General features: G+C 43.8%; 1 protein-coding gene across 1 annotated transcript in view; it reads left to right on the top strand.

Annotated features, from left to right (window-relative positions):
* Window positions 1-4,242, top strand: part of galnt17 (polypeptide N-acetylgalactosaminyltransferase 17) — a 380,918-nt gene extending 376,676 nt beyond the window's left edge. Inside the window, exon 11 of the mRNA XM_078225003.1 lies at window positions 3,033-4,242. Within this exon, the coding sequence (XP_078081129.1) occupies window positions 3,033-3,176 (144 nt within the window). The 3' untranslated portion in view covers window positions 3,177-4,242. The remainder of the gene's footprint in view (window positions 1-3,032) is intronic.
* Window positions 4,243-13,540: the final 9,298 nt, after the last annotated feature.

Below are 13,540 nucleotides of genomic sequence, written 5' to 3' on the forward strand. Positions count from 1 at the left end.
GCAAGGAAATGGCAGATGGAGTTCAATCCTGATAAATGCGAAGTGATGCATTTTGGTGGGAATAATGTAGGGAGGAGCTACACGATAAATGGAAGAACCATAAAGGGTGTAGAGACGCAGAGGGACCTGGGTGTGCAAGTCCACAGATCTTTGAAGGTGACGTCACAGGTGGAGAAGGTGGTGAAGAAGGCATATGGCATGCTTGCCTTTATAGGACGGGGCATAGAGTATAAAAGTTGGGGTCTGATGTTGCAGATGTATAGAACGTTGGTTCGGCCGCATTTGGAATACTGCGTCCAGTTCTGGTCGCCACACTACCAGAAGGACGTGGAGGCTTTGGAGAGAGTACAGAGGAGGTTTACCAGGATGTTGCCTGGTATGGAGGGGCTTGGTTATGAGGAGAGATTGGGGAAACTGGGGTTGTTCTCCTTGGAAAGACGGAGGATGAGGGGAGACTTAATAGAGGTGTATAAAATTATGAAAGGCATAGATAGGGTGAACGGTGGGAAGCTTTTCCCTGGGTCGGTGGTGACGTTCACGAGGGGTCATAGGTTCAAGGTGAAGGGGGGGAGGTTTAACACAGATATCAGAAGGACATATTTTACACAGAGGGTCGTGGGGGCCTGGAATGGGTTGCCGGGCAAGGTGGTGGAGGCGGACACACTGGGAACGTTTAAGACTTATCTAGACAGCTATATGAACGGAGTGGGAATGGAGGGATACAAAAGAGTGGTCTAGTTTGGACCAGGGAGCGGCGCGGGCTAATTGTTCCTGGTTTCTCGTTTCAAGGCTTCATTCTATGATCATCTTGCTGGTGCCAGTACAGAGTGAGACTGCGGATAGTTGGGAACCTGTCTCGGGGGCAGGGAATTCATATGGTGTTCGTGGAAGTGGAAATGACTAGGGTTGGGAAGCATTTTGTGATCAGGGCCATTGTGATCTCCTGGACTCGTTTCGATCGCCTCAGGGGGTCGGAGAGGAATTTCCCAGATTTTTTTTCCCCATATTAGCCCTGGGGTTTTTCACTCTGGGTTTTCGCCTCTCCCTGGAGATCACATGGTCTGGAATGGGGGGGTGGGGGTAAGTTAATAGGTTGTAATGAACAAAGCATCGTAGCTGTGAGGGACAGCTCGGTGGATAGGATATTGGTATGTAGATAGGCTGGAAAATTGGGCGGGGATCCTGGATTCAGGATTCAATCCTGGACCGGGGAGCGGCGCGGGCTTGGAGGGCCGAAGGGCCTGTTCCTGTGCTGTATTGTTCTTTGTTCTTTGTTCTTGTTCTTTGAATCAATCTGGTAAACCTCTGCACTCCCTCTACAGCGAGAACATCTTTCCTCAAATAAGGAGACTAAAACTGCACATAATATTCCAGGTGTGGCCTCACCAAGGCACTATACAATTGCAGCAAGACATCCCTGGTCCCGTACTCAAATTCTCTGACTATGAAGGCCAACATACCATTTGCCTTCTTTACCATCTGCTGCATGAATTTACTCATTGAAGCACAATTATTGTTAAACTCTCTGCCCTTTCCTGTCCCACTCTGCTTGTCTTTACCCTTTTCTCTCTCTTCTGATGATCCACACTGTCTGCAACTCATATTCCAGCTCAGCAAATCTGAGTCAAAGTTCCTCAAGCCATTGACATGTGCCAAGACAGCAGTTCATTCCAGAGTTCCCACATGTTGTAGTCATGGCAGATCACCAATCCTGCCATGTCTGTCTAACCATATATATTTAATTAGTCAATTTGTTATCACTTTACACAGTTTAAGTGACAGAAATTCTCTTAGTTTGGAGACAAAAGATGAACACTCACCAGCTACTGGTGGAACAATTATATTAAAAATGAGCTCTTCTTTCCTCACTTCTGCACCAAGTTCGTGCCTGTATCAAATACCCGACTTAACACTTGTTCCTTGTTGCACCGAGGCTCAGCCTCTCTTTGTGCTTCCCTTGGAAACTTTGCGAACAACTGCCAAACACATGGGAGCAGTAATTATGGCCTGAAATTGTTGATATCAGTGGTGAACCCAGAAGTGTCTAATTGAAAGCTGATATGCTGTTCCTCAAGCTTCCGTTGAACCTCATTGGAATAAGCCAGCGGGCTGAAGACAGAGATCAGAGTGGCAGTGCGGTGAAGAATTAAAATGATAGGTGACAGCAATCTGGGGGTTCATGCTTGTGAATTAATTAAGGGTACCCTGCAAACAATCTCTGTCTAATCTCCCCAGTGTAGGGATGTCATTCTGACTCCTTGGGTGGAATTTTCCCGTCCCGCCAGCCACAAGAATTGTAGCAGGCGGGACAGGACCATGCAAAGGTCTGTTGATCTCAGGTGGGATTTTCCGGCCTTGGGGCGAGCATGGCCGGAAAATCCCGCCCATTGTCTCTTGGAAGTTTCTTCATGTACTTTCACATGGAGGCTGCATCAGAAGTCCATTCTCCCTCATAACTGCAGAGATTTGAAGTGAAATGAGTTTCACCGGTTGAAATCTATGTTATAAGGGGCACGTTCCCAGCATTTTCTTTTCAATCCAATTCAATCAAATCAAGTCCAATTCAGAGTCTCAACAAGTGAAACATTCCCGAGCCAAGCTGACAAGACAGGGCTCTCACCACCTGTCTTGGGCTTGATCTACATGATCCAAGCTGATTGGAGCAGGCATTGCACCTCCTCCAAGGCTTGATCTCATTTGCATCTTAGCCAAAAGGCTGCGATGCCGCTTTAAAAAATTGCTTCAAATGAAGCTAAAATGTAACCTAATGAGTTCAACCAAGTACAGCATGTGGATACTACACTTGATCTTAGCCAGTCGTTCCCAGCATATAAAAATAAACCTTTCAATTAACTCTAATTTATGGCCTTAGATGACCAGAAGGACAGATAGGGTGATAATGATCACACAGCTTTTAGGTGAGAATAACATCCACTCCTGACACTGAGATCAGTTGAGTAGATGTTATTATTCATTTTTAAAATGTGGGGATTATTGCAACAGCCAGCTAAACTCATTTTGTGTCTCCTCAGAATGGATCGATCCTTAACCTGGAAACCGGCCGCTGTTTGGAGGTGGAGAATAGCAAAAAGACTGACTTTGGAATGGAGCTGGTTTTACAGCAATGCTCAGGACAAAAATGGACAATTAAAAATGTCTTAAAGCAAGCAATCTAGTCATGGATTGGGATGCTCCAAAGGAAGCTGGATTTCTTTGGACTGCAAAAGACTGAAAACTTCAAAACACGTGCTATAGACTTGGAAATGGGAACAGCCTTAAGTCTCCAACATCATTCGGGTGATTAATGCAAATCCAAACTGGATTATGTTTTCAGACGTGGATTTTTATTTTATTTTTATTTCTGATTTTAAACAAATATACAATTTTATTGAACGTTATATATTATCAGATGGAAAAGAAAGGTCTGTTCGGAAATATCTGTACAATAACTTAAAATATTCTCTGTGTTTAAAAATGGAATAGTACACACTGTAAAATGCATTGGTCAAAGCTAACCATTGATACGTGAAGCTAAATGAAATAAGTACTGCTATAACTTCTCGACAACCGTTTGTCGTTTTTGTTTCATTTTGGGTTTCATGTTGATTCTCAAACTTTGAAGGTTGTGTGCTCCTGAGCTTTGCCGTTGTCATCCAGATGTGCATGAATCCATAAGCGCTAAACTGCCTTCGCATTTGACACACATTAAACATCAAGGACTGGTACGATATACATCAACTAGAAACGCCATATTGAATGGGAATTCAGCATTGATGCATTATAAGTTGATCTGCAATCGGGGTTACAATACTTTGCTGTGTCGATGCAGCGATGGAGAGACCTGCATTGTGTCTGGCTGTGCTAAACCTGTTTTCAATGTGTTCACTGTTTTATCGTACCACTGTCTCTGACCTGGATAGAAACATATGAATCTAAAACCAAGCAAATGATTAAAAACTTGTCAGATCTCATCATTGGATACCATCGATCCTCTTATCATTATAATCTCTTTGCAAAAGGGAAAAATTGGAACAATGAAACGGAATTGAATGAAACGGAATCCTGTATGCCATAGATCAGAAGGGAAACTGACTACGTCAGCTGCAAACCAGGACAAATTTCTAAATAGCATTGTCAGGAATTTCCTTGTATCAATATTGCATTTACTGTCCGTGTGTGTTGTAAAAGTGAAATAAAGATGTGGCAAAGCCACTAAAAGATACCAAACAGTTGGAAAAGATTAAGTGAAAAGTCCTCCAAATGTTTTCAAAGCACCACTGCAAGTATAAACTTGCTACAAAACTACAAAACTGCACACAGCATCACTGGCACCAAGGTTTTGTGTGGAAAAATGTGATGGCGGGTACCTCTACACTACACTCCATATCCACCTATTTGCAAGGCATGATGAAGAGGTAAAATGTATTTATTAGTCGCAAGTAGGCTTACATTCACATTGCGATGAAGGTACTGTGAAAATCCCCTAGTCGCCACATTCCGGCGCCTGTTTGGGTACACTGAGGGAGAATTTAGCATGGCCAATGCACCTAACCTGCACAACTTTGGACTGTGGGAGAAAACCGGAGCACCCAGAGGAACCCCACATAGACTCGGGGAGTATGTGCGAACTCGCACGGGCAGTGAGTGACTCAAGCTGGGAATCAAACCCGGATCTCTGGCGCTGTGAGGCAGCTAACCACTGTGCCACCATGCTGCCCATACAGTAAATAGGGCAGAACCGCTTGCTCATAGTTTCCACCTCATTTTTCACTTCATGCACGCATTCCTCGTCAGAGTCCAGTCAGGGCCAGAGTCAGTACACCTGAATTCTAATTCAAGTTCAATTTAAAAAACATTCAAGTCACATGATTAAAGGGAGGGGTGACTGACATCTTTAATCTGCTGCTGGGAGGAGGGTTTCCAACTCTCCTGGAATGACTGGGAGGGTCCTGGAATAGGCATTAATCTCCCGGCGGCTAAAGAAAGCCTTCCGCGAGACTTTAAACCTTAACAATCAGTGGCGCAGGGAGTGGGCCTGCAGGCCAGTCTTGTCATTCTTTTTTACAAAACAAAGTAACCTAAATTAGACAAACTGAGGGACAAAGCAAGAAAGGTAGCCCCCTAAAGGGGGACTTCCCGAAACAAAAACAAAGCATGAATGAAACTTAAAACATGAAACCAAGAGGTGATTAAAGCGGTCAACATGGTACTCCAATCCCTGCGGTGCCCAACGAGCATGGAAGGTCCCAATGGTGCCCGTGGACACCGCATGCTCCTTTCCCAGGGACACCTGGCCGTGAATATAACCGCAGTGGAGGGGCAGACAATTGGTCAGATGACCCCCTCAGTAGTCTGCTGCCTGGACCTGTTTATGGCAAGTTTGGCAAGGCCCAGGAACAGGTTCACAAGGAGGTCCTCCACCTTCTCTGCCCCCTTCCGTACCAGGCGCCCTTAGATCAGGAGCATGGGGCTGAAGTGTAAACAAAAGAGTAATAAAAAAATTTTCAAATAGCTAAAAACGGAGTGCAGCCTAAGACAATTAACATTTACACAGACCAGGCTTGCCAAGGCAGAAGGTTGTTCCCCCATCTCTGCTTTTTTGGGTCTTTAAATGCAGTAGCTGACACTTGAGGTGCACAAGTATACGGAGTCTTATGACTGTCCTCAATGTGTCTTCAATGTTGCCGAATGTTCAGACTGGATGCGGCTGCTTCACTTGCGAGTGGTAAGTGCAGCATTGTATTGCTGTGGCTCTGGTTGGTTAGAGCAGCCCCAACAGGGGTCTGCTGACTGACCCTTAGGCAGCTGGAGCTGGGAGTTTGCAGGTAGGATCCTTGTTTTCCCAGGACAGTCCAAAACCCAGGGGAGAGGAGACTGATCGACCAACAATCTGCAGAATAATGATCGACAGAATAATCTGTTCGTTTTTTTTTTGGCAGGGAGGTATTTCAGACAAAGATAATACTCTGGGAATATGTTGGTATTTTCAAGCATTCCCAGAACTGCTGGCTTCCGCCACGCTGTCGGCTTTCTCTCTCACTGACATCTCCCGGAATATGTCTGGCCAGAGTTAGCAACCCGAGCTTGTAGGCGACCTCGTTTCTCTGGCTGTGTTTTCATTTTTACTCCATTCTTAAAGTTACAAAGCCAATGCTAAGAGTAGACCAGGGGCAAACCCAAATCCATTCCTTGCTTGCTCCAAAAACCAAATTCAAATTCCAATTGAATCCAATTCATGGTCCCCACAAGAGAGACAAACAAGATCCAAGCTGACAAGATAAGGCATTGATTGCACCCCATCTTGGGCTTGATCTGACACTTTATCTTAGGCAAAAGGCCAGCCATTATAGGAAACCTGCCCGCTCATTGGAAAATTCAAGTCAGTGTGGGAAAGGGGCAGCTTAACAGGCCCTCTTGGCTAATCACAACTTGCAGACAGGTGGCTGTTTTGCACCTGACCTGATGTCATCAAAATTAGCTGGGATCTGGGAACGTGTTAGCCAAATTTGGGAAATTTCGGGCCTGACAACCTCTGTTCCCCAACCAAAATCCTACCCATCTTGTATAAATTTCTGGGTGACTGTCGCATGGACTCCCAAGGTTCTCGATTCTCAACTCATGTTGCAACTTCAACATTCTGTTAAGAGATACACCCAAAGATCAGGATTCCCATGCCCTGCAGTTATAGGTCTATCAGCCTCACCCTCCAGAGGAATTCTTCTTATTTCTCCTCAATTATCTCCAACTGATCCTGCACAGTTGGATCTTGCAGAAAACCCAGTGTTTTGGCCTTAACCTGACTGTCTAGGTCTCATGGGGTAGCTGGATCTGCATTAACATTGGGCAATGTAAGGTTGAGTGATTAGGTGCCCAGGTGTTTTCATTGAGATACAAGAGTTCTGACCCAGCTTATTCTGTCAAAACTGAAGACCTAGAAAAGTATTATGAGATTATCCTCTTAAATATCTACTGAAAAATAGCCTTCTAACAAATAGCTAGCATGGAGCTACTGGTGCATGCCAGATTGTTTGTCAGAGATTGTATAATTCAATATGAAATAATGGAAAGATAAGTGCTTGAAAATAAATGAACAGGCCATGACATTTTCTTCTGTCTCTGTGGAAATCATAGAAGTTCTACAATGCAAAAAGAGGCCATTTGGCCCATTGAGTCTGCACCGACTCTCTGAAAGGGCATCCCACACTGCTCCGCCCCTCCACCGTATCCCCATAATCTCATGCATTTAGCATGGCCAATTAACCTAACCTACACATCTTTGGACTGTAGGAAGAAATCAGAGCACCCGGAGGAAACCCACGCAGACACAGACAGAATGTGCAAACTACACAAAGACAGTCACCCAAGGCTGGAATCGAACCCAGGTCCCTGGTGTCGTGAGGCAGCAATGCTAACCACTGTGCCACTCTTGGAAGATCTATTCCTAGAATGGAGTTAGAGGTTATTGTTCCTCTTGCTGTGGATATCTGCCTCCTGTTATGAGCTATAGGTGCTAGTCATGGAAGGCATTGGCAGCTAATTGGCTAGGCAATGGAGAGACTGGAAAGTACAAAGTAAATAATATGGGGCACACACACGGGAAAGTAAAATGAACAAGCAGGAATGCGGGAAATGAAGAGATTACCATTAGTATATGAGTTCATTCTGTGGGATCATCTCCTTGCCACTCATGATGAAGTAATTGAACCTGTTCTAGAACTGCAAGGGTATCCTCTGGATTGTAAAACTGCCGGCCACATCCTGTCCTATTCTTCACCGCACAGTCTATGGCTAACTTACAAAACTTTGGAAGGAAACAATGAACATTTAAGCTACATCCAGGCTCTCCCCTCCCAGATCGGAGGGGAGGGGGCCTGCTGTGATGCTGCAACGGGATCAGATTGGGGGGGAGAGGGGCACAAGCAGCCTGGATGGCAGGGGGGCAGCGGGGGCTAGGTGTCGATGCATTGTGGGACTCACAATCGGCCACAGGCTCTCCAGGATTGCAGGTGGGTGGACGTGTTGGTTTAGGCTGGCTCCAGCAGCAGGGGCCTGACAGCTCTCTCTCTGTCTGTCAGACCCCTGCTGCTGAAATTGTGCATGTGCAGCATCAGACGTCTACACATGCGCATTAGCTCGTTCTATAGGCTGGCTGGTGAATTAAGCCCAGCCCACTGCCTGCAGCAGCTGGAAACAGTCTAGCTCATATTTTCAATGACTAAGTGCATAGGTTTGGGCGTGAAAACTCACCCAAAAAATGGATCACGAACTCTCCCATTTTCATGCTAAATTCCACCCATAGACTCTGGAAGCCAATCAGCTGACCAGCTAGTGTCAGAAGCTTTTAGCCAGGGTACAAACCTGTGATCTAACTTATTTGTGGCCAAGTGGTAAACATAAGATCTACAACAAAAGTAGTTTTCAAGAAGGCAAAAGGGAGAAGACAACAGAGAAATAAGTTGAACAAAAGATTCTGCATCTGCTGGAAAACTGAAATAAAAACAAAAAAGTACTGGAAATACTCAGCAGATCTGGCAGCATCTGTGGAGAAAGAAATTGAGTTAACGTCTCAGGTCATGACCTTTCATTAGAAATTATTTGGAAATGCTTTGGATTTTGAGTAAAAAGATGTTTCAGACCAAATTGAGCAAGGCGGCATCAGCTTGCCAAGAACTGGTACACATTAAAAAAAGAATCATTGACCTTACAAGAGAAGTTAAGTTATATCTAAGCACTGGTGCTAATACATATGTTCTATCACTCATGTCCTCAACTCACCTTACTTTGGCTTGGGTGGGATGTTCTATCAGAGAGTCTATGCAGACCCAATGGGCCAAATGGCCTTCTTCTGCACTATAGGGATTCTATGATTCTATCCTATGGTTCTACGATTGGCCTCCAACAATGGTATTACAGAGGAAGATGGCTGTGCTTTTTGGGGTCAATCATCTCAGCTCCAGGACATCGCAACATGAGTTCTCAGGGCAGTGTCCAGGGTGCAGTTCTCTATATATGCTTCATTAAAGGCCTTCCTCCAATATAAGGTCAGAAATTGAGCTGTTCACTAGCATTTGCACAGTCTATGGCTCCATGTGTAATTCCCCAGAGAGTAGCCTTTCCCTGCATGCAACAGGGACAACATCCAGACTTGGGATGATAATTGGAAAATAACATTTGCATCATATAAGTGCCAGGCGATGAGTTTCTTTGTAGAGTATAACCACCTCCCCATGACACTCAACAGCATTATCTTTGCTGAATTGTCCACCAGCAATAACTTGTGGGCTGCCATTGAGCGGAACTCAACTTAAGAAAGTCTGTGTATTCTGTAATGAGTGGCTTAACTCCAGACTCCTCAGAGCTTTTCCATTATCTACAAGGCACAAGCCAGGAGTGTGATGGAATATTCTCCAATTGCCTGCACAGACCCAGTTGAAACAACTCAAGAAGCTTGATATTATCCAAGGTAAAGTTTGACTGGCACCACCATCCAGTACCTTAAATATTCAATCTGTCCACCACCAACACATCAAGGGGGTAGTATATACCATCTGCAAGATGCACTGCAGTAAATTGTCAAAGCTTCTTAACTAGTACTTCTTAACTAGTGTTTCTTAACTAGTACTTCCTGAGCCTGCTACCTTCACCACCTGGAAAGACAAAGGTACCATAGGAGCAACATCATGTCCAAGTTTCATTTCAAATCCCACATTATCCTGATATGGAGATATATATTGCCCTTCTTTCATATCACTGGGTCAAACCCCTGGACCTCCTCCTGAATGGCACTGTGGAGGTGCTATTACCATATGGTCTGCAACGGTTCAAGAAAAGCCTTCCAATGAGCAACTAGAGTTGAAAGATTCTGGTTTTACGATTGTCACATTACAAGAATTAATATAAAATATCTCTGGGGCTTGTGATACCGTGGCACAGTTCGGATGTTGTCAAAAGGCTTCAGACTTTGTTTGGAACAAAACGTATTTATTGATAACAAGAAACTAGACAAGTGGTTGCAGCCCATGGCTGCCTGGAGCAGCGCTCCAGCCTTTACATGTTGACTACATGGCTGCCAGATACATTCTAACCGAGAAAGGACTTTACCCTCTGGAGTGATCACGTGTTCTGGGCTTCTATTGGTTCCTCAAGTCAGGTGACACTCTCCTGTTGTGCTGTCTTAAAGAGACAGACACCACAACCACTAATAGTCATGTCACTCATGCATTTAACATCTCATCTCTTCTGAAGCTCACTGACAACCATTAGAAAAAGGAGCACTCTCACTCAAAATGTTAGAATCAGAGAATCTCTACAGTGCAGAAGGAGGCCATTCAGCCTGCACCAACTCTCTGAACAAGCTAGTCCCACCTCACCCCACCCTAAACTGTAACCCTACATATTTACCCTGCTAAATCCCCCTAACTTACACATCTTGGGACACTAAGGGGCAATTTAACATGGCAAATCCACCTAACCTGCACATCTTTGGACTGTGGGAGGAAACCGGAACATCTGGAGGAAACCCATGCAGACACAAGGAAAATCTGCAAGCTCCACATAGTCACCCGAGGCCGGAATTGAACCCGGGTCCCTGGCGCTGCAAGGCAGCAGTGCTAACCATTGTGTCACCATGCTGCCCTTATGTTGAGCTGGTTGAAAGGTGAGCCTTACACTCAGTCCTTAGGCAGATAAAAGGGGATATTAGAAATGGTAAAGTTGGAGGGGATTTCTGTTCTCCTCCACCAGACAAGCAGCGTAAGAGTAAATAAAAATAAAATGTTGTGGATGCTAGAAACCTGAAATATAAACAGAAAATGCTGGAAAGACTCAGCAGTCCGGCGGCATCTGTGGAGAGAGAAACAGAGTTAACATTTCGAGTCTGTGTGACTCTTCTATAGAATTGAAGAAGGATAAAAATGTCATGAATTGTGTACTTGGAGGGGGTGAGGGTGGGGAATAGAAGCTCACGGATAAGTCCAAGCTAAGGAGAGATTGACAAAGATGCCATGGACACATGACAAAGGGGTGTTAATGGTAACATTAAGGACTGAAGATGTGTTAATAGCGGCATAAAGGTAAGATAGCAGAATGTGTTAATGGGAGAACCAAGGTCAGTGCTCAGTTAAAACAAAACTGAAGAACAAGTGACAGACGAAGGGAGGGGTGGGGAATGTAATGGGGCAAACCAAGGAAACAAAAACAAAAAGAGAATTAAGATGGAGGGGAAAGTTCACAGTCAGCTTATGAGAGCTGATTCAACATTCATAGCTCAACAGCCCAATCATTACCATGGCTTGGGGCCCTAAACTAGTCTTCACACTCCATCAAAGTCCGCTGATCTTAAAATCAATCTTTCTCAGTATTAAAAAGTAACACCTCAATACAGTTTCTTAAATTCACCCTCGAGCTTTTTTCAAATAGTTTTGAAAAGCAACCTAATACAGATAGGTAGGAAAAGTCAAGTGTTTCATCAGCTACAGCTAGTTAAATGGAACTGCTGCATCCTGAGAAATGTATATATGTATATATGCTCAGTTGGCATAGTTCACATCCAGCTCACAGTGTCAATGGACAGAAATATCTACACTTTTGGAAGAGGCTGAAGTTTTTAGTGACATTAAATGGCACAAAAAGCACAAAATTGATTAATGTTAATATGAAATCTTCTGGTTTTTTTTAACTTTCGCTCTTAATTTTGTACATGCCTAAAACACCATAACTCTAGTGACAGAGAAATAGCCCTGTGTCAACACTGATCCTAACCTGTGCGGGTAGCTTCTGGCAGATTTTTTCTAGGACAGAACTACTGTCTGCTGCTCAGAGTAGAAGAGGTGAACTCAAGGCTATGGTTTTACTAGCTGGGTCTCGCTGTTTTCTCCACCTCAGTGAGATGTTCTATCAAATAAGAGTCGACAAACTTGTCAAAGAATGCAAATGTTCCCCTTTTGGAGTGGGGCTTGGTCCAGGCCAGAGTTAGACCTGCCAGTGACCTATTCTAATGAAGTCACATTTTAATAAAGCCACGGATTTTAAAACTAATATTGCAGAATTTAAAAACATTGTATAGTGCTTAGGAAGGAAATTTACTGTTTGAACGACTCCAGTCAACTGGAATTAAAAATCTATCAAGACCATGAAAACATTGTCACTTGTCGTGAAAACCCATCTGGTTCACTAATGCCCTGTAGGGAAGGAAATCTGCCATCCTTACCTGGTCTGGTCTGGCCTACATGTGACTCCAGAGCCACAGCAATGTGGTTGACTCTCAACTGCCCTCCAAGGGTGTTGTGGGGTAAATCGAGATGACCGGTACTGACTTAACGGTAGACAATACAAAGCTCATTAGGCAGATATCTCTGTATAAAGACATAACATTTATTTAAAACAAAAAACACAACAAGCAGATGCTTGGAGATCACCAAAACGGTTAAGTAGCTCTGAAATAGTGACAGAACTTCTCCGATGAATCTGACGTATACAATCAAAAACAGATTAATTATAGTTTTTCTTATCAATTCTTCCTGCCTTACATTAGTTTAAAATCAATTATATTTAGTATACACACATTAATAATAATCGACATTCACCTCAGCTGTCTACTGTGCAGTATAATGATATCTTATTCATCCATTTAATTCGGACGTTAACTCCCATCTTGGCTAAAGTCACTTCCTTGTTGCCTGGTTACCCTAAATGCCTGCTACAGGGGTCAAAGTGGATGTTCCCACCGGATCATTGCCAAGCTGGATAAATACGTGATCCAGCGTCCAGGCACATCCTTATCTGAAGTCTAGACAATGAATCAACCTGTTCATAATGTTGCCATCTCTGTTCCCACATTAGAAACTTTCTGACAGGAATTTCACTAACTACAGGGGTTCCCAGGCCTTTGGCTCTGAATTATTCGCCTTTACCGTCATGCCTTACGGTAACCATCTTTCGACTGAAGTGAACAATGATTCATACAATACTTAAAATGCATTTAAAATATCAGCATATATGTTTTAAAATTATATTTACTTGTTTAATTCTCTTACTGCAGTCACATGTGTGTAAACTATTCTCTTGTTAGCTTATTAACTTGTTTCAAGAATCATTTAACTCTTTGCTGTAGTCTTGTCAGTACCTTAAGGTATATTGTCTAAAAACCTTATTAACTGGTTAGGAATTTCCCACTTCAAAGGGCAACCAGGGATGGGTAATAAATGCTGGCCAGCCAGCGATGCCCATGTCCCACGAATGGATGAAAGAACTATCTTCATCCCCTGATGATGAAAAGTGGATATTATTGACAGATCAGATTTTCGGACCTGTTACCCATCATTTCAGAATGTTGTTTTACACCAACAGAGTTAGCAAGAGTTACAGCAAACAGTTTAAATACAACTATACCTGTAATACCAGGCATGTGTGTCAAACAGACCAAGGTGCCAACATGTCAGCAGATGGAGCTCTAGAACCATCTCAAAGCCTATTATCGGTTTCAATGGAGTTGAGCTGAGAGGAAACCATACACTCGATCTGAAAAGTTAGACTGCAGCTC

Source organism: Mustelus asterias, chromosome 12 (genome assembly GCF_964213995.1).
Source record: "Mustelus asterias chromosome 12, sMusAst1.hap1.1, whole genome shotgun sequence".
Taxonomy (NCBI): Eukaryota; Metazoa; Chordata; class Chondrichthyes; order Carcharhiniformes; family Triakidae; genus Mustelus; species Mustelus asterias.